General features: G+C 44.7%; 1 protein-coding gene across 1 annotated transcript in view; it reads right to left on the bottom strand.

Annotated features, from left to right (window-relative positions):
• The window catches only part of KLF3 (KLF transcription factor 3), a 32,233-nt gene extending 14,166 nt beyond the window's left edge, over nucleotides 1-18,067 (bottom strand). The window contains exons 1-2 of the mRNA XM_052641829.1: nucleotides 17,944-18,067; nucleotides 3,490-3,585 (exon numbers count right to left, since the gene is read on the bottom strand). Coding sequence (XP_052497789.1) covers nucleotides 3,490-3,546 — 57 coding nt within the window. The 5' untranslated portion in view covers nucleotides 3,547-3,585; nucleotides 17,944-18,067. The remainder of the gene's footprint in view (nucleotides 1-3,489; nucleotides 3,586-17,943) is intronic.
• Between the last annotated feature and the right edge of the window lie 2,505 nt (nucleotides 18,068-20,572).

Genomic DNA, 20,572 nt, shown 5'->3' with positions numbered 1-20,572 from the left:
CCTCTGGCCCCTGCTGGGCATCCATGGCCCTACCGACTCAAGCAGAGGTTTCCTCCACTCCTGACCCCCACTAAGGGCAGCAAGGGGGTTACTTTGCCAAAAGGTCTGCTATTAAGAAGGGTTCTTTCCCTCTGTGGTAACATGCATTCAAGTGTTCACACCTCCGTGCCATGGGTTACTTACTTGTCGTGGGTTACTTAAGTGTCAGTGGAGTGGGAGATGATGGTCCAGCCCAAGTGCTCAGAGAACACTGGGTGAATGGATGGTGTGAATCAACACGCTCTCTGAGCAAGTTTTTACCACTGACCAGGCTCAGCATAATGATTTTTTGATTCTCAAAAAAAAAAAGAAATTTTTTTTTAAGTATGATGAGGAAAAAGGCACAGGGTTTAGATAATTTTCCAATGCTATCACTTCCTATGAAAGTGAGAATTAATAGTTTCTCATTTTATTGGAAATAGTTTTGGTGAAGTTTTCCATTACAAGATGGTTTAAGTGGATGGACTGACTGCATGAAACGTGGGTGAGTCTCTGTTTCACTATTCATTAATATGAAAAAAAAAAAATGCGACCGTCCGTGACAGGGCGATGGCAAGTCAAAGGAATCTTCATACCAAGGGTGGAGTTCCAAGTGCAGGAAGGCGCGGTGCATTTATAAACAAGCTCTTTGGAAACAGCAAATGTCATGCCCCTCTGTGCAAACAAAAGTAGAAAGCTCTCTTTCTACCAGGCTCAGAAAAGTCATGAAAAGTTTCTGTTAGAACACGGCAGAGGGACTACCGATTTTAAGTACTTCTTAATCTGTAAGGAGTCTGTTAGATGATAATTTTCATTAAAGAAAAAAATACACTTTCTTCAGAAGTAATCTTCCTTTAGGAACAGAAGGATATGAAAGGATACTTTAAAAAATTTTATTTTCTCATTTCCTGAATTAAATTCTAGTTTTCAACCTCTTTGGCAGTACTGGTAAAAACAACTCCTTTACATGTTCATTTTATATACACCTGCCATTTCATGTTTTACATATAAGTATCTCCAATTTTATAAATAAGAAAAAAAAAAGGAGACTCAGGGAGCTTCTGATGGCTTTGCCAGCAACACATTGACAGTAAGTAGCAGAGATCTACAGCACAGAATGGGGGGGGGGTGGTGGTGGTACTCTGCTCCCCTTTCTTGCAAATCTTAATAGGATCGACAATCCAAAGTCTAGTCTGCCTCAAGGCACAAGGTTTAGTGAACAGTATGAAGGTTTATACTTCAGTAAGAGAAAAATGACATTTCCTCACTTTCTCTAAATTATAGCAAAATACCAACTAGGCAGATTATTTTTACTCTTCTTATCTTTTAGGGAAAAGGGGTGAGAGAGGGGAGTAAATCAGAGTAAAATATTTTTATTCATATGTGGAATTGAAGCAAAAACCAATCTTACATGTTACTGCTTCATGTTTAGAACACTGACCTGAATAAACAAAGACCTCAACCTTTTAGGTCAAAGGCAGAATGAAAAAGAGAAAAGGAATAAAGGAACAATAAATCAGATTTCATATACTTCACCTATGAAGGTAGGAAAGATAAAATGTGAAGATTTAAGAGTGGAAACAAAGAAACTTCATTGTAAGGCCTGGAACTCTATTTTGGTGAAACAATATAATTAAATTCTATAAGCATCAGCAGAACTTGAAAACTAGAGCATGAAGGAGAAAAAGACCATTAATTGCAAAAATACTTCCACATATTTTAACTCCATGCATTAATATGTTACAGCATTACAAGTATAACTATTACAACAAATTCATTTTATTTCCATTTTTTTTCAGCTAAGTGCCTTTCCTTGTATGGTGAAGTTCATTTTAGCTTTAAATTAGGCTCTTGTGACACATTCTCATGCTTGATTAAAAGCTCTGGAAGTATACTGAATAGTAAAATGCATCACTGATGGGCCTCCATCATTTACCAAATTAATCATAGTCTCTGGTACTAAAACCCTATTCATATTTCAAGGATACAATTAATGAGAACATTTTATACCTTAATATTCCTCCAGTATGATCATGCAACAGTTGGGGGAAGGGGTTGATGACAAAATGAGTAACATTAGAAGCCAATTTAGCTTTTTGATTAATAAAATTCTTATTGCTCTCTTATTATCATATGGTTATACAGTTGTTGGGCAAGAATGTAAATGCTATTTCCTTAAAGCCACTCTGATTTAACTTTTCACCGTACACACTGGTAAACACTAGCGCAGAAATCTCCATGGCAACTCAGTTCCAAGGGCCTTGGAGTGACCCCCATGTCTCGTATAAACAGTTTTGGCAGGAACCTCCATAGTCAGCGCATAAGGATGATCTAATTTTTGCAAGCGTGTCATTACCAACCTTCAGAGCCACAATTCAGGCCAAGTTTTTCCCCTTTTGAGTATTTTCCAAGCCCGAGGAAGAAAAGAGCAAGACAGAGTTGAGAGCATGGCCGTGTTATTTCACATTCACTAAACCAGATCCCCTCAAGTCTCAACCACTCTCGGCTTTGCAGTCGACACCTTTCTGTTGTCAGCCCTGTCCAACTTCCACAGTGCTGGTGTTGTACCTCTATAAACAACTGGACTCATTACTCCTTCCCTGGTGGTCGACAAGCATGAAGACCGGGTTAGCTTAGCACTAAAGTGTTGCAAGAGACGGTGAATGTAATTGCCTCCCAGCCACCACAGACTCTTTTGAGTGAAACAAAATTCCATTCTCAGGGTCAAGTTCTTTCGCTAGCTTCTCCCAAGTCACAGCTCCACAAGGCTGCCTGCTTGGAGTTTAAGCAAATCATTTTATTCTTAACATATTTTTACATGCAAAATGATCAAGGATTTTTTCCTCCCAATTTTCATCTTTTTAATGAGTTTTGTGAAGGATATCCTAAGCACTACGTGAGGCAAAATGGAGTCTCTTTTTTTTGGCTTTCAATCCAAAAAAAAGAAAAAGATGAACATTCACAAACATGTTTAAGAAACTCCTCTGTATAGTCTGGGTGGCCATCTTGAGTGAAAAATACCTCTAAGTAAACTCACTCTTGATGAAGATTTCTTGAAGGTACATTTGGAAACTGCTTCCTAATCATGATAAACATTGTGTACAGGTTTTTTTTTTTTTTTTTAACGTTCCATATGCACATTAATTTTTTTAAACTAGTCCGGCCATTTTTTTTCTTTTTGCCAAAATCAATAATCTTGAGAGCTCAGACTAAAAATCTGCTAACTAAGGGGTTTCTGTAAAACTATTTCTGTTGTGAGCAGATCTACCTGTGGCTCAGGTTCTGTGCTGATGACATCCTGGGGGTGGGTGGGGGACTGGGGCAAAGCGTTTAAGAAAACATGGATCCTGTTTAGAAGTTTGCCTATCAAATGCCTGTCAAGTAATGAGTACTTTTAAGGGATAACACAACACACAGTAAAGTTATTACCACTTGGAATAAACAAGAGGTGTTTAGTTTTGGAAAACTTACCACCGAGACAGGGTCCATGGCCTCCTGCTTGACAGGGACTGGGTCAAACATGAGCATTCTTTTAGTTATGCTTTCTAGGGTGCTCTGGTGTTTAGCCTGGAAAACAAAACAAGGTGTCTGTCTAAATCCTGAGGTTACTTTCAATACAAACTATTGAAAAAAAAATTTTCCTCACCTTGCTTCTCTGGTCCTTCCCCTCCCCTGCCCCCAGAATGGCTGGAATTTGTTTTCCTTACCTATGAAAATGCCATTTTATATAATTAAGACCAGACTCCATGGTCATAACCAGGGGAGAGCCAACTGGCATTTCTAACTCAAATACATAAACCCTGACATTTCTGGAACAATAGGTACAGCCCTCCTGAGCAGCCAAGCTTGTTTAATAAGATTACTGAGCAGCTCAATAGAGGTTCACATTATATACAAATGTTAAAAAAAACTTTCCTTTCCATCTTATGTCATAAAAGAAAAATCAGGGAAAAATAAGGCAGGCAAAAGACAACGTAGAAGCAGTTATCACGACTATCTTTGTTTTTATCCCCTCAAACTCTTTTTAAATGGATTGTAATATGCATACTATATAGTATCAATAATTTCACTTAACAATTATTGGGAAAATGTTTCTTTTCTAGTAAGTATGGTTTCACACCATCAAGTTCAGTGTGTCACCGTGTGAACCAATCAGATTTCTTTTTTTACCATGCTGAGCAGCAGCTGGTGGGATCTCAGTTCCCCGACCAAGGATGGAGCCCAGGCCCCATGCAGTAGAGTGCAGTCCTAACCACTGGAGAACCAGGGAAGTCCCCAGTCAGATTTTTTAAAAATTCCTCTTACTGGGCAGATTGCTTCTAAATTTTCACTATTACAGACAGCAATGAGCATTTTAATATTTACATCTTTGTGCATATCCTTAATTTTTAAGATAAATTTTATGAAGGGGAGGTCTTGAGTGAGAAGCATGTACATTTTCCAAAGCATCTGCTGTATCATCTAGCAAAGATACTCTGTAATTGCCATCAACAAAACAGAACCTGTTTCCCAACATCTCTACTGGCCATGTGCATGACCATTTAAGAAAAATTAAAACCCCGCGCCTCTTGTTTTCTAAGTACTTTTTCAATATGAAGAATATTAGCTTGTATTCACCCTCAATTTCTCCTTATCAGGAAGTAAGCCAATTTTTAGCCTAATGTAAAGACAATGTCCATCCAGACCCTGTTTGATCTTTCTCTTTTTCTTTTCTTATTGAAGTGTTATCCCTTTTCTTCCGTGTTCTGTACTAGTCTGCTATTAGTACTGTATCATTCCAACTGCTTCCTCACAAGACAAAATATTCAGTCTGATGAACATTTATTAATAACTGCATTTCACAGACCTTCAACAACCTTCAGGCCTCTCTTATCCAAATTTGGTTTAAATGTTCAGCACTTTGGTTAAAAGTGAGGTCTTTATATATCACCTTTGTTTGGGTGGGAAGGTGAACGAGTTCTAGATGGAGTTCCACCTGAAAAAGGTATAGGAACCCCTGTATTTCAGTATTTAAACTCCCCATCCCCACCTCCCTGATGACAGTCCTGTCGTTAGTGATGTCCATGCTCTATGGGTTAAACTAAGATATCTTTGCACACAATTATAAAAGTAATACTGTGTAGTTCTTGTGCTTCACTGCTTTGCTGAAGAAAGATTGTCCTGGGTCTCATGACAACACGTGAATATCACCATTAACTCAACATAAGGCCCTGACTTCAAAATTATATTTTCCTACATCACAGGACGTATTATAATCTGCGAACACAATCTGAAACCAGGCTGCTCAAATCAATGGTGCTACCACCCTCTTCTGTGTCCCAGTAAGAACAAACCCCATAGCCAGTGAAAAATGGATGATTTCATAATGAAGGATGAAAACCCCTTTTGTGTCTTGGGATCTATTATTAACCAGTTCCCAGCCTAGCAGCTGTACAGATGGATATGGTGCTAAGAATTGCTGTCCAGGGCCCCGGAGCGGACTATACACAAAAGATGTGAGATCGCTTGCTTATATCAATGAGGTCAGATGATTCAGCAGCCTCGACCCATGGCTGGTCATCCTCCCCCAAGCTTTTAAAATTTAATTTACTCTTACAGATTCATCCACTCCACTAGAGAGTATCTTGCTGCAAATCCTTCTAAATAAAAGCACTCATATTCTCAGGAGTGTAGTGGAAGAGTTCTGATCCTGAAACTCAAGCAGGAGATCTGTACTTGACCCTCTCCATGGGGGAGTGGATGCGGGGAGGCCCTTTTTTACATGCAAAATGCAGAGGGCAACTCTTTTGTCTACTTCCTAACAGATTTATCTTCAAGGTTTTGGGGAAATTAAATGAGATTAAAAATAATTAAAAAAAAAAAGAGAGAAACTTTGTTCATCTGAATATGCACACAATTTTTGAATCTATAAAACTATACACACAGCATTAAATTTGTTGATTCTGATCTCTGGAACAATGTCAAGTACCTGCCTCTTTCCTAGAATATTTAGCCTTAGTGGTCAACACCACCCCCTCCCCAACACACACACCCTTAAAAAACTCAGACTAAATTCAGTTCAAAAAGCAATGGCTGCTTTCAACCTATCTGAGATCTCATACAGGACCCCGTCCCTTGATAATCGCACCGTCCCAATAGTTTCCTATCATCTCTACCCTTGCCTTACCTGGAATCCTTTACTACCAGTAGGAGCAGCACAGTGGAATTAAAGATGATGGGGTCTGGAGCTCATTTTGGTTTAAATCCTAACCCCATCATTTCGCTCATAAAACCTTTTTCAAATGTCTACAGCAGTAAGTACTGAACCCATTTAGAAATCAATGACACGTTAAACTTGCTATAGTTTGTGTCATTTTAAGACATTAGTGAAATTACTTTCATTTGTTAGTTTTTGTGTTTTATCTAAATTTAAGGAAATTAGTGCTTTGAAACACTTGTAATCTTAAGAGAAAAATTCATCTAGCATAAAGCATCCCTCCTAACAAAACTGGATTCATTTTTCTTAAAAAGTAATTGTTTTAAGGGTTGTTGATTCAGAACTTTTACCTTGAAGAGTAACTCAATCACTGATGAAAGGATACTTCTCATTACAAGGATTTCAGCTAATAAACAAGTAATGATATTATAGAATTTAGAATACCTCATTTTAAAACTCCTAACTAAATAAAGCATCACTTGACAATAAAAGGTCTGTGCAAAATTCAAATGTCACTGTGAACAGAACCACACTCACTGTCCACTCACACGTGTAACAGCACTTTGCTCTCAATCTCGTAGCTTCTAAAATGACTGATTATACTTTCAGTGATAGTCAAAGGCTATGGAGGACATATTAAAAAAAAAGAAATTTAAGGAAAAGACACACCCTAACCTTGGACCACTTTTGCCACTAGCATTGACCTTATCTTTGGGTCTGATCTAGAATAAGAAAAGAGTGACGGCAAAGTCACTGAAGGGCCTTCCATATAATTCAGCACTGGAAGAAGTGGGGTCTCTAAATTTAGTGGCTTTTGTTATGCATGGGCAACTCTGAGCTCTGGGGCTATTGAAAGAAAACTTAAAATGCTATAGAAAATCTATCACTACATAACCCTGACAGCAGTTCCAAGTAAGACCATTAGGTGGCGAGCTAAAACAAGTATTTAAAGACTAGGACACAGGCAGTAAATTGAGTTTGCCAAAGTCAGGGTCTTTAAATCTAGTGGGTTTTAACTAGGCTCAGGAATTCTTATCACAGAGATTAGAAGGCCCCCAAAAGTGGTTCTGTTTTTCTTACAACTAGTTCTCAAGCATTAACAGGTTTTCATCTTAGTTGTGTTAAACTAGCTTAGGAGACATACATTCTAAACTAGTAATCCCAGGATAACACTGCATTTACAAGAGGGAAAAAACAGGCAAAACAGGTTTAAAAAAAAAGTCTAAGTTATCAAAGTGCCTAAAAGCAAAAATATAGAAAATAATTGCCAAAATAATTTTCCATCACGGAACAAACATCTTCTTCCCCAACTGTTATTTTGCTGGGAAGGGCCAATACAGAATTTTCCTTCAAAAGGAAGAAACATTTTCCTTCACACTCTGCCTATGCTTCTGACTTTTTTCAGCTGTCATAAGAAGGCTCAGATTTTTGTCAAGATGCACAACTGCATGTTTATGTCTTAAGAAGCTTTGGTGAATCACTTACATGAAGTTTCACAAGCAATTATAGTTCCCTCTCACATGGTTCTTTTCAGCCCTCCATGGGGCCTACTTGACAATTGCTTCATGAGGGTACAAATGAGCTGCAGAGCTTAGAAATACACACAGGCCTTAATGTAAGAGGTTATGCTGCCAGCCTCCTTTGAAAATGGCTTGCCTTGAAGCTATGGCACATTTTATTACAGAAACAACCTTATAAATAACTGCCCCTTCCTTAGAAGAATGGGGGAAGGGGGTGGGGAAGAAAGAAAAAGAGAGAGGAGGGAGGTGTGTGGCGGGGATGGAGGGGGTTCTGGAGAGAGAATAAATAAATTTCTTGGCGATCTATCAGGATTTGCTCTGACATTCTCCCTTCTCCTCTCCTGTCTAATGCACTCAAAGGGACCCTGGATCCTTCTCCCCGAGCCCAGCCTGACCCTAAGCTTCCAGACTACCTGCCTCCTTCAAAGCTGATCTTTTGTTTCCTAGCCGACCTCAGCCAGGTGTAAGGAGAAAAAAAGGATGGCCAAACCAGCACATCTTCTGTTAAGTGCCCCTGTCAACCCATCCAAGCCTCTGGGCTTTAAAGGAGGAAGCATGCTGCCTCCTTTCACCTCTCACTCCCAAAAGGAACTTCAGGGAAAAAATAAAAAAGACAAATTAAAAAAAAAAAGGTGCGTGGCTGAGTGCGCGTGTGTGTGGGACAGATTCTCGGTCAGGAGGAGGACCAGGGTGGGCAGGTAACATCCCTAAACTTCCTCTCCAAAGAAACTTTTCTTTCTTTACTTTTGTACCCTAACTCTTTCAAGAGCTCCAAGGAGTTGCGTATTTAATGGCAGCTGCTCTGGCCAGAAATCCAAGGGGCCGGGCAACAGATGGAAGTGGACATTTCTAAGTCGGAGCCTCCTTTCAGAGCAGCTGAACGCTGGCACCTACCTGGAAAGGCATCTCGTTTTCATGTCACTCGCTGATTTTTCTCCTACCTCAGTCTTCTACTGTTGGTGTGAAAGGAAAAAAAATTCCGTGGAACACTTCTAAATCTTTGCCCCTCATAAATTAGTTATTTTGCATCAAAATGTTTTGTAAATGGGAAAGAAGTTAATTATTTAGTTTCAGATTAAATATAATGATCCAAGAGCAAACAATCCGCCCTCTCTCCTCTCTGGGCTAACAAGCCACCCAATTTTACTTTCCTGCCTCCACCCATCTGCTCCACCCTATGGAGAGTTGCCAAGGCAGTCCAACTTGTCCAAACAGGACATGGCTTCAGATAAGATTCTGCCCACACCCTGTACTTCGGAAAGACCAAGTGAAGCAATTGATTTTGCATGTAAATAAGGACAGGTGCAAAGGTAACAACCAAGTGAAGTCCCTCCACTTTTCCAGACTAGGGCCCAGCAGAGCAGGGGTGGGGGCGGGGAGACACAAACCCATATCCTTTAGGTGAACTCTCAAGTTCAATGCCACTTAGTTAGTGGCCTACCACATCTTTCTTAAAGCAATTTTAGCGAACACTAGTCATTTTCCCTATTAAGGTTATGTACGCAGTTTTCCCCCCCATGCCGACAATTTTTGTTTTTTAGTTTTAAGGGCCAGCAACCCCAACTCGGTTGAAAAGCACCCCTAATGCGTAATCCTGCTGTGCACATGGCTTACGCAGCCTGCCTTGGCCCTGAGTTTTCTCCTGTGATGTGTTATATAATCAAATCCAGAAGGGCTGTGTGAGGCCACTGCCTCTCCACCGGGCGCCCTATCGCTGGAGACCCACCCCACTCCACCCTGAGGGGCCTCCACCCATGGGGCCCCACCCTCGGAGTGCGAGGCTGGGAGGGACCAATTGGCTCCAGCCAGCTGCCAGTTCCTGGAAATTCCGGCCTGAGCAGCAATGCCTGGAACCTTGCAAATAACCAGAAAGAAGTGGCATTGCTTCCCCCAGCTCCTGAGGATGCTTCACTAAAAGCTTCACGGAACCTCTGGATGCGCACACGTGAGCTGTTGCTGACCACTCCCTTCAGAAGCTAACAAACAGAAAGGCACTCTGTGCCACTGCTGTGAGAGAATTCAACATGCCCCACCCTAATCCTCCTTGTCCCCAAAAGGCTGCGCCCCACATCTGCCTTATCTCCTGGCCACTCACCTCATCTTTCAAGCTTTCCTCACCAACTTCTCTATTTCTGCTACTGCCGTGGCCAGGCTCTCAAACCTCAAGACTGTGTTACTGGGTCTCCCCTCCATGGGACTCCTATGCCTGCCCCTTGGACCCTCCAAGCCATTCTGACCCACTCCTCCCCCCCGACCTGCCACTTGCCACGTATCACAAAGCCCTCTTCTCAGCGAGTCTTTTCCAAACTCCCAAACTTTCCTCCAAGGGACACCCTTAGGGCTTGGAGGGCAGGTTCAAGCCCCATGGCTCAGCGCCCCCTTTCCTACCAGCTGCTCCTCTGCCCCACCAAGAGCCCTCCAAGCCGACTGCCCTGTTTCTCCCTCCACCCAGCCCCCTCCCCAAAGCCTTTGTTCATTTTTGGCCCCGATGCTGGGCAACCAGAGTGGAATGCCCATCCCCTTCCGGCTTATCTAAATCCTCCTAATTCTTCAAAGACCAGCTCAAGGCCCTCCCCACTCAGTGTAGCCAGCTGATTGCTCCTGGGCCCATCTGAGGCCGCCTCCTCTTACCTAGATAGGTGGGCCTTTCTACCTTTCAAATAGGCTGTCCAAGACCACCACCAGGATGGGCAGCACCTGAGCATGGGCTTACTTCACAGCTCCTTAGAGGGGTTCCCTTCCTGCTCCCCAACGGAGATCAGGCACACCCACTAAGTCAAGGTTTTGCCAGGCATAAGGAGTGGATATAAAAGCCCTGAGCTATAGGAGTCTCAGTCACTTCCCTTTCTCTTTAAATGCACTTGAAAATCTCCCTTAAAAAAGTAACATGAGTGAGGGGGCGAGGGGGCCTAACTTAAAGGAAACCTATTAAATGAAACTTCCTCAAAAAACCTATTGCTCCTAACAATAACCCTTTGCTTTTTATTACTCACCCAGAGAGCTCTTCTAAACAAGTCTAGTGTCAAGGTCTCGATTTTAAAACCTAAATTAAGGGTGGGGGTGGGGTGGGGTGGGGTGGAGGACAGTGAGAGAGAAAAGAATGTGGTAACTTGAAGTGTGTGTGCGCACGTGTGTGCGTATGTGTGTTAACAAACATTAGGTTGTTTTGTTTCAATGCTACTTCTATGGACCAAGGAAATCCAGGAGCTCAGTGATGTCACAGGTTTCCTACTGATTATCACCACCTTCACAACAGCACTCTCCAGGTCCCATTCTTTACAAGGACTGTGTCATTTCATGCCTACGATACGGGGAGGTACTACCTTCTCATTTTACTGCTGAAACAGAGAGGTAAAGTAATCTGCCCAAGATCACACAGCTGTTAGAGGGGTAGAGCTGGGATACAAACCCAAAGCAGTCTGATTTCAGGGCTGGTGGTGACTTGGCTCTCACTTCCACTGCCTCCTGCAACAGGGCACGACCCACAGCTAGAGTGGAATGGAGAGTTCTGCAGGCAGGTCTGTCCATTGTGGATCCAGAGCCAGGGGCAGTGGATGTATGGCAGTGGATGTATGGCAGTGGCGACCTCAACTCCTGCCCGCTGGCCCCTGCTGCCTCCCCCTCTCTGAGTGGAGGCTTGGATGCAACATCAAAAGACAGCGTCTGAAGGCCCCGATTTAGGCAAACTATTCTTCCTGGCCAATGCACCTGCAATTGGTCCATAAAACTGCTCAGAAAAAATTGGCAGCTTCACCCAAGTAAATACGGAAATCCTCATAATAACTGTACAAAGGTGGAAGGGTCAGGTCCTCATCCCCATTTTAGAAATGAGGAAATGAAGGAACAGAGGTGAAATGACTCGCCCAAATTCGCCGAGCTGGTGGGAGCTGCAGCCAAGAACAGAAGTGTGTCTGCTGCAGACCCAGGCCTCTTTCTGTTCTTCTGCTCCACTCTGTGCTGTGGGACCCACTTTGAAGTAAAATCATCTTATACTTGGGCATTCCCCCAGGGACGGCGGGGTGTGGGATTTGTGTGCTGCCTCACTGGTCCATGGGAGGCAGTGCCATGGGGAGGTTCTGGCTGGCAATTATGATTTCAAAATGACTTTTCAGGTTAGATCACTTGGGACCTGCTCCATCCTTGTGGCATAGCTGAGAATAATGACCGCACGCAATCTGAGATTAGCTCTAATGAGTAGGTGCTCAATAAATACTTGTGGGATGAATACATGAATGGATGTCAAACTACCTTTCTCACATGCTAGGATGAAATGAAGGGCAAGGGTCTAAGAGTGACTGTACCTCAGGTGTCACACAAGGAAAATCTGCCCAGGGGCCAGTGGTACTAGTCTAAAAATCATCTTCTGAAACACGAAGTAAATGTGAAAACCGTCGCTTGGGAGACAAAACACCCTTGCTTGAAGAACTGGAATAGGAACTTGAACTTACTAATGAAAGCGGTTCTGGGGCTCAAAGCTTTGTAAGGGACCAGGGTGTATAGTGCAAGAAACAGATAAAGGAGGGGATTTCAGTGATCAGACTCAGAGGACAGTAGTTAAGAGAACTAAGCTAGTTCTAGTTCTCTAGTTCTCTTAACTAGAGCATATGGGCCAAAGGAGAAAAACCCCACACTGGACCACTGGTCGCTCTCCTGGGTAGAAGGCACTGACTTCAGTGTCCGCTGGATCTCGCCAAACTCCACTGATCTGGTCTGAGACTAGCTCCAGGCCATCCCTGGAAAGCCCCAGGCCTTCCAGAGATTGGCCACCATCTTGGACATGTCCCAGATTAAGCTGGTCCTCCTGAAAGGGGGCTCCTTCTCAAGGGAGCACCCCTTTCCCAGGAGAGGGTAACAGCGAAACCCAGGGTTACATAGAAGCTGAAGGGCCATGTAAGTGACTGCATTTAGTCTCCGGCTCCCCTTAATAATAAGATTGGGGAAATGGTAATGTATTCAACCTGCCAACACAATGGAATGAGTTTCCAATCGCTCTAGGAACCTGCTTTGCTAGAGAAAGGACCTTACTATTTATTAAATACTCTGCCCAACAGACACAAAATATACTAATAGTTTTTTCTAATGTGCCATTAAACTATGGTGACAATCCAGAGAAAGCAGAGCCAGTTTTTGCTTTGGGAGAAAATAGTCTTAGTTCTGGTTGAGAAACTGCGTTTGTAGTATTGTATCTCTTTTATTGCTACTAAATTTCAAGGAAGGAGAGTTGAGGGGGAAGCAGGGCTCCCTCCCTTAGACAATGCCCTCCCTTATCAGGGCAGACTGCCGTCTGGTTTCCTGTCTCCAGTGCCGGCATTACTGTTTGAGATGAGAAACCGGGTCTAATAAGGGGACAGATCAAGCTTGAAAATGAGAATGCTAGAAGTCACCACAATCCCTTCCTTCCAACTCACTCCAACATGAATTCTGGCTGGAATACTACCAGATACCAATTGTTTTATGACTCCAGGGATTTTCTTTTTTAAAGTTAGCATCATAGATAACTGAAGCACTTCAGAAAGAAACCCAATTTTCAGAATAATGTAATTTCTGGTATTTAAAGGGCTAGGTTGCTTTTATTTATTTTTCTTAAACACAACCGGGTGTGAAAACAGAGTAAGAAATGCCACTTTAAGATAGCTGTTCATTTTATAGCAAAAATGTTGATTTGCACACACGAAGAAGGCAAATATCTAAAGAAGGGGATGGAGGTAGATGATTTACATGGCTTAGAGACTACCTTCTCTACGTAGACCTTCCACCCCCACCCCACCACTTTTTCTGATGATTATAACAACTATCAGATTGGTACAATTTTCCCTAATTGTTTAGCTTACATTTAAAAGCTTGCAGAATACTTCCTGATAGAATAATATTAGATTCTAATCATCTTTATTAACCACCTCCCTCTCCCGATAAATAGGGAGGAAAGAATGATTTGAGACTAAGCCAAATAAAGACTCTATCTACCAAATATAGTTGGATTGTTAACAACTTTGGAGCTAAAATAAAAAAATCTTACTTCAATTTGGGTTACTTATGAATTCAGTTTAAAGATCTGTTGTCCTACAAGCAACTTAATATCACAGTCTGATTCCTCCAAAGAGGGAAGGAAAAATCTTATTGAAATTTTCCAAACTGCCATCTTTTTTTCATGGAAGGTTATCAATATCCTACTATTTGACTCTAGCAGCTTTCTTCATATCATACTGTGTATTTTCCTTTTTATCCATCAAGGAAAAATGTGATGGGTTGAGATGCTAAAACCAAAACATTATTATGATGATGATGAGCACCAATTTGGGGAAAGAATAAGGCCTGATGTGCTGCCTCAGAAACTTTTTCCATTAATTCCATTAGAGAACACTGGAGATAATTCCTCTAGATTTTAGAGAAAATCCCCACATAAGAAGTTTAAGGGAGAAAATTGCCAAAAAACTTTTCTTTTCCAACCATTTTATGCCAACTTTATTTCTGGATAACCAAGAGAAAAATAGTTTGTTAAAGTAGGTTTTAAATAGTTAACCCAGAAATCTGCTTACTCACAACTGACAGAATATACCAAAGAAAAAAGGGGGTGGGGTGGGGCAAGAGATTATGAGAAAGTTGCTATTGTAAAACAAAAACAAAGAGCATTCTCCTTCTGTTTTCAAAATATTAGGTTAAACATTTTCAAACTATCATTAAATGAACTTATTCCAGTTCTCCTTTTCTTTGAGCTTTTTATTCTTAAAACAGTTTGGAAATCAGATGTAGGATACAGTAAAATCTTTGTCCTTAAAAAGAAATAATCCTGAAGTGCTCTCAATACATCTTATAATTTGTTTCAATACAGTTTTTCCCTTAAAACATAAGCAAGATCCGTAAAAGCAGTCCAAGACTGCTCGAGTTATCTGTTCAGTGAAGCCTCCTATGCCTAGTGTCCAGTGGTAAATGCAATGAGCCACATCCTTCAGATCCTGCTAGTTCTTCTGAACTGTAAGGTGTAACCTCATCCAAAATTGACAGCTCCAGGGTAGAATGCCTATCGACAAACCAATACTCAAAACAAGAAGGAAAAGCAAACAAAACAGCCTTCTTCAGATTTCCAGCCAATACACACACACACAGTTCTTGAAATTGAACTAATAAACTAAAAAAAAATGTAAAATTACTTATTCACCCATATAAACACATTGGAGCAAAGGGTGTACGTAAAAAGGTTAACTGACTTTTGTCATTATGACATAACACAGGCATCTTAGGCAATCCTAAGTGTGTGGAGACATGATAACTCCCTGGGTGGGGACAGGGAGTTTAAGGGCAGGCACCATGGCCTGGTCTGGGCTACTGATCTACCAGAAAACAGCCTGAAACAGGAAAGAGCACACATATGCCACTTGGAATGTATGACGCAAACCCCAGCCTTGAAACAAAGAACAGGAAACAGCTCTGCTGGCTGCGCTGGAGAGAAAGCACAGAGAAACATTTAGCCGGCCCTCCCTGACCCTATATTCATGAGCAGCTGGAGTTTTTTAAGACAACAACAGGGGGGTGGAGGTGTTTGTTCTATGGGTGTGAATAATAACACCAGCTTTATACAGGAGACCTGCCCTATTTACAAATAGGAGCTTCCACATACAGTAAACATCATAAGTGAACATGTGATTTTATCATATTCAAGCAGCAGCAACCTTCCTAATTAACACCAGCCTCCCTGCCAATTTCTTTTGTCTCTTTCTCCCCCATCCCAATGGCTGGTCTCTAGCTACAGTCAAATTCTGGCTTGGGGTAATGCATACTGCACAGTCTCAGAGCATCAGGAGGAAACGGAGAGAGCACTGCAGCTGAGAATTCAGATGACACTGGGTCATCCCACATAACTGAATGGGACCAATTTTAAGTGTTCCTGAGCCACAGAACTAAATCCCAAGACAAAGAGCATGGAGACGTCTAAAGTCATCCCAAATTTTCAGTCTTTTTCAACTGCAGAGTTACAAAGATATTTGCACACCGCTGCACATCTGTTCTACATGTACACACATCTACAGAAATCCACCTTGAGAATGCAATTCTGTTCCTGAAATTTCATTTAATCCAACTGAAAAATTGTTATACAATCTGTAGAATAGAGTATCGATTTTTATAAGATGTTCTAAAATGTCTATTTTCCTTTAGGCATTTGTAAGGTAGCAAAATCCATTCACTAGTCCTTTCCCCATTATTTCTCTTTATTTTGTTAGCCAGTACTGTTTAACTAGGTTCCCATTAGCAGAGATTTAAGAATCTGTGTGTACATATAACTACAGGTAAAAAGAAAAAAAGGAAAAAAAAAAAGGCATCACTGTGTCCATAGCAACCAGAAGATTGGGTTTTAATTTAGAAACTTTGCAGTGAAAAAAACAATAGCTTTCTCCAAAGCTATGTTGCCATGTTTTACATCTGACAAGGTTCTGTGGTCTAAAGCAGTTAGTTTTGTTATTCTCACGTTAGGATTTTCCTACTTGCATTTTCCTTCAGGCAGGTAGAATGCTCCTTATAGTCTATTTTCATTGACCTCACCCATGGTACATTAGGCTACTTTTTTTCTAAAAGTTCTGCAGCAAACCCCACTGACTGTAGAAATTGAGATATCAGCTTCTTTAGGGAACTGAATGAAATTAAACATCCCATTTAAGGTTTCTGTGAACAGAATAAAGTCAACTTCCATACCCCATGTTTCAAGCCACAGAAGAAACACATCCACTCTTTAAAAAATACTACTAACTCACAAAATTTTCAAGATGTTAGTGTCATAAAATTGTTTTTCCCCTAAAAGCAAGTCTCCTCTTGGGTTATGCAGATTATCATCCGGATGAATTTCTCTTTTAAAAATGCTCCTCAAATTCATACATATAAAGCACTCAGAAAAGGACAGCACAAAACTGTTCTGTGAAATAATCTATAATGAACAACTGCCTTATACCCTACTTGATTTTGTTTAATAATTAGACACCAAATCTAAATGAAGTCAGAATACCACTTCACACTTTTCTCTATACACCAGACTCTTCTGAGAATATCAACAATATGTTTAAAATGTCTTGGATGACCTATCGAAAAATACATTCTGAGTTAGTAAAAAACAAATTCAGTGTACAATATTTATTTTAGTGAAATACAACAAGGTGAGCAATTACCAATTTCCCTTTAACCTGGCTTAGGAAAAAAAAAGTCCCATTCACACGGGCTTCATCTAGTTTTATATACTGCTGTAAAAGTGGAACACTGTTCTCGCTTTTATCTGCCAGAGAAGTAGCTATGACAATTCCAGGTATTGTCTGCTATCTCCAAAGGTAGGTCCCAAGCGTCCAGGTCCAGAGATCCCTCCCTCGGCCCCCACCCGGCTCGGGGCCCTAACACTGCAGGCAGTCGCCTAAGGCGTTCTTCGCCTCCAGCCACGCTGCAATCCTTCCTCCAGACACTGCGGCAGGTTCTCTCCTTGCACCCGAGGACGACTCTCCAAACCCGGCCAGCTCTTTCCTCTGCCCTCAGGGATCCAGACGCCCTGGCCAGCTCCTGGACTCCAGGACCGAGAATGGGATGCTCCCTCCACTCCCGATCGCCCCAAGTTTCTTCCCAGAGGGCCCGCCAGGCTGCTCCAAGTTTGCTCCGGCGACGGGTGAGCGGCAGCGCGCCCGGTCCGAGAAGGGGGGCGGCAGGGGGCGCAGGCGGGGGGCGGGGAGAGGGAGGGTGCGGGAGGTGGGGGACGAGGAGGGGGAGGAGCAGGAGCGCGCGGCCTCGGCGCTACCTTTCTCCAAACAACGTTGCCACACGCGGAGAACACTAAGATTTCTGGGGCTTTGGAGGGAATCGCGAGCGGGCAGGCGGGAGGCGGTCGGGGGACCACACAGGTGAGCCCCCGCCCGCGCCCTATCCCGGGCCGCGGCGGGCGCCGCTGGCCTTGCTCGTCGCTCCCGCAGATCTGCACGGCGGTTCTCCCCAATCCTACACTTTCCACCGCTGAACCCGGGGGCCCCCTCCCCCTCGCCTCCTCTTCCACCCCCGCCCCCGGCTGCGAGGAGCTGTTGCACTTTCCCAAGCCCGGGGGCGCCCCCACCTCCGCGTTGCACCCCCAGCCCATTCACCGCACGTCGCCCCCCCCACCCGGGAAAAAAAAAAAGGAAACTGGACTAGCCGAAAAGGGGGGCAGCGGGAGTCGGGGCGAGAAGGAAAGGTGAGAGAGAGGGGACTTACTTTTCGAGGCGCGGTACTGAGCGATGCAGGCGAGAAATAAAGGCCCGGATCCGGGCTGCCTGGAACCCCGCGGATGCAGAGGTGTCAGCGCTCCAGTACGGGCGGCGGCCGCAGGGGACAGGGACGGGGACAGGCGCGCGTGCGGCGGGCGCGGCTCGGCTCGGCGGGCGCTCGCGCTGCGCTCCGGCTAGGGCCCGGGCTCCGCGCGGCTCCGCTCCTGGCTCCCCTCTGGCTCCTGGCACCAACTCCGGGCAGTCACATGACGCCGGCGCCGCTCGCTCTGCGAGCCTCCCAGGGCTGGCGGGGTAAGTAGAGGCTGGGACCCGGGGTGGGAGGGTCAGGGAGGGGAGAGGGAGCCGCCGCGGCCGCCCGGGCTGGGCGGGTCCCCACCCACTTGGGTGGAGGCAGCCGCCGGAGGGGTCGGCCGAGTCACTCGCGCAAACACGCACCCCGCCCTGCGCCCTTCCCCCGCCACCCCCGCCTCCCGCGCAGCCTCCGCCCCGCCCCGCCCAGTCACCCGGGGACGGCCTGACAGACACTCATTATTCCCCGGAGCCGGGCGCCGCCCCGCCGGCCCAACCTGTCCCGCGAGGCGCGGCGCGGCCGTGGGGCTGGGCGTGCGCGGCCCCCGCCCTCCGCCTCCCCCTCCCCCCCGGAGTCCCCGCCCGCGCCCCCTCCCGGCGCCCTCCGCCCTCGGCCCTGGAGCCCGCGGCCCCGCCCGGCCCGGCCCCGCCGCCGCGCCGCCGCCCGAGCCCGGGGGGAAGGAAGGGCGGCGCTGGCCGCTCGGGGCGTCACAGGGCAGCAGCCCGCTGCGCCGCTTCCAAGACACACAGCCGGGCTCGCGGGCGAGCCGAGGCGGGGGCCCTGAGGCGGTCGGGGCCATCAATCAGACGGCTCCGGCGGGAAGGGCGGCCCCGGGCGCGGCGGGAAGGGCTGGGCCCAGTGGCCAGAGCGGACAACTCTCTTAAAGAAAAACCAGAAAAAGACACCGCTGGTGTTGCAGCGGGTGGACCCGGGCAGATTCGGGAGAGACAGAGCGGCGAGAAAAGGGAGGGCAGTTGGGGTGACTGCAGCCCTAAAACGGTGCCGCGTCTCCAAGGTCATTCACCATCCTCCAGCGCGCTTTCTCTGTGCCCGGGGCGCCGGGTCCCCCTTGTCGTCCTCCCCGTGGGGGAGGTGCGGCCCGGCCGGTGGCGCCCCCGCCTCCCGGGGACTTTTCTTTGAGGGCCCGAATACCCCCGAGCAAACTTCCCACGGCCGGGCCTGCAGCTGGAGCGAAACGGCGACCGGGCGCAGAGGCGTTTGCTCAGCCGGGCTTGTCGAAAAACTTGGCAAACTTCAGATCCTCCCGCTTCGAGGGAGACCTTGGGGCGAGCCGAGGGCTAAGAGTGGCGACATTTCCTTACAAGTCGCCTCCCCAGGACCGAGGGCGAGCGTTCTCGGGGGCCTTCCCAGGAGCCAGGCCCGCGGAAGGACTTTGCAGAGCTTGGTACCCAAGTATAATGCTTTTTGAGTTTCTTTTTAAACAGTATTAATGTAATAAAGAATGCAATAAAAAAAGAACAAAAGACAAATTGGTTCAATTGTTTTAGTCCTGTGCACTGTTTAAAAACGCCCCTGCTGCAGTCTATGGCTTGTTATTGCTTCAAGATGTTTTAAAGGCCCTTTAAGTTCACCATTTTCACTTTGATGCTTCATCCAGGCATGGTACTACTTAAAACATAGAGATACCGTATATTCGGAACCCCAGCGTGTAACTACACAATATTATAAAATTAGTACCGGGAAACCTCAAGTAGTGAAATTGCTTATTGTAAAAAAAAAAGGCATATACATAAAAGACCACGTGGAAAATACCCAGAACTGACCCCAGTTTATGTGCCATCCTACTGTCCCATAAAATTAATCTTTAAAATGTAAAAGGATGAGGGTTTTGTTTTGTTTTTCTTAGTGAATAAAGACACGTGCAAGGAAAAAAGTTGGATTTGTGTCAGTTACTAATCGCAACTTATTGATCATTGACATCATTAAAAGTCTGATCGGATGCCTTAGATTTGTATTAGCTGAAAAAACATTAGTGACGACTGATGAACTTGTTTTGCATTTCCATGCCTGGATCATAGTTGAGACTCAAAAAACACAGGCTTCACTCAAGGGACAGAGAATGATGAAAACCTGAAGAGTGAAGTAGGTCTATCTGAAAAAAAGCGTTATTCAAGATTAAGTAGGGAGTGTCTTTGATGTGAAAGATGCAAGAGGGAAGAGAAAGTTGTAAAAAAGGTTAATTAATGAACACACCATGTTCAGTGCCCTGTGGGAGACTGCTCAAACATAACTTGCACAAAAATGAATCCATCCAGTAACGGACACCACCATCTCTCCAGGTGCCCAAACCAGAGCTGCCTGAAGTCATCCTTAACTCCTCTCCTCCCTTGCTGGCCACAGCCCTGCGGTTCACTCAATCCCAGACCTCCTCAGTCCCCACCCACTCCTTGGCTACCACCCCGTCCAACCCATTCCCACAGTGTCTTGTTGGTCATCCTGTTTGCAGCGTGGCTGAACTTTTAAGTTAGGGATTGGAGCAAAGGATTAAGACTGCCTTTTTCTAAAAGGCAAACCTAAACATGTC

The sequence above is a fragment of the Budorcas taxicolor genome, chromosome 6 (assembly GCF_023091745.1).
Source record: "Budorcas taxicolor isolate Tak-1 chromosome 6, Takin1.1, whole genome shotgun sequence".
In the NCBI taxonomy this organism is placed as follows: Eukaryota; Metazoa; Chordata; class Mammalia; order Artiodactyla; family Bovidae; genus Budorcas; species Budorcas taxicolor.
This window is presented reverse-complemented; position numbering and strand designations above follow the sequence as displayed.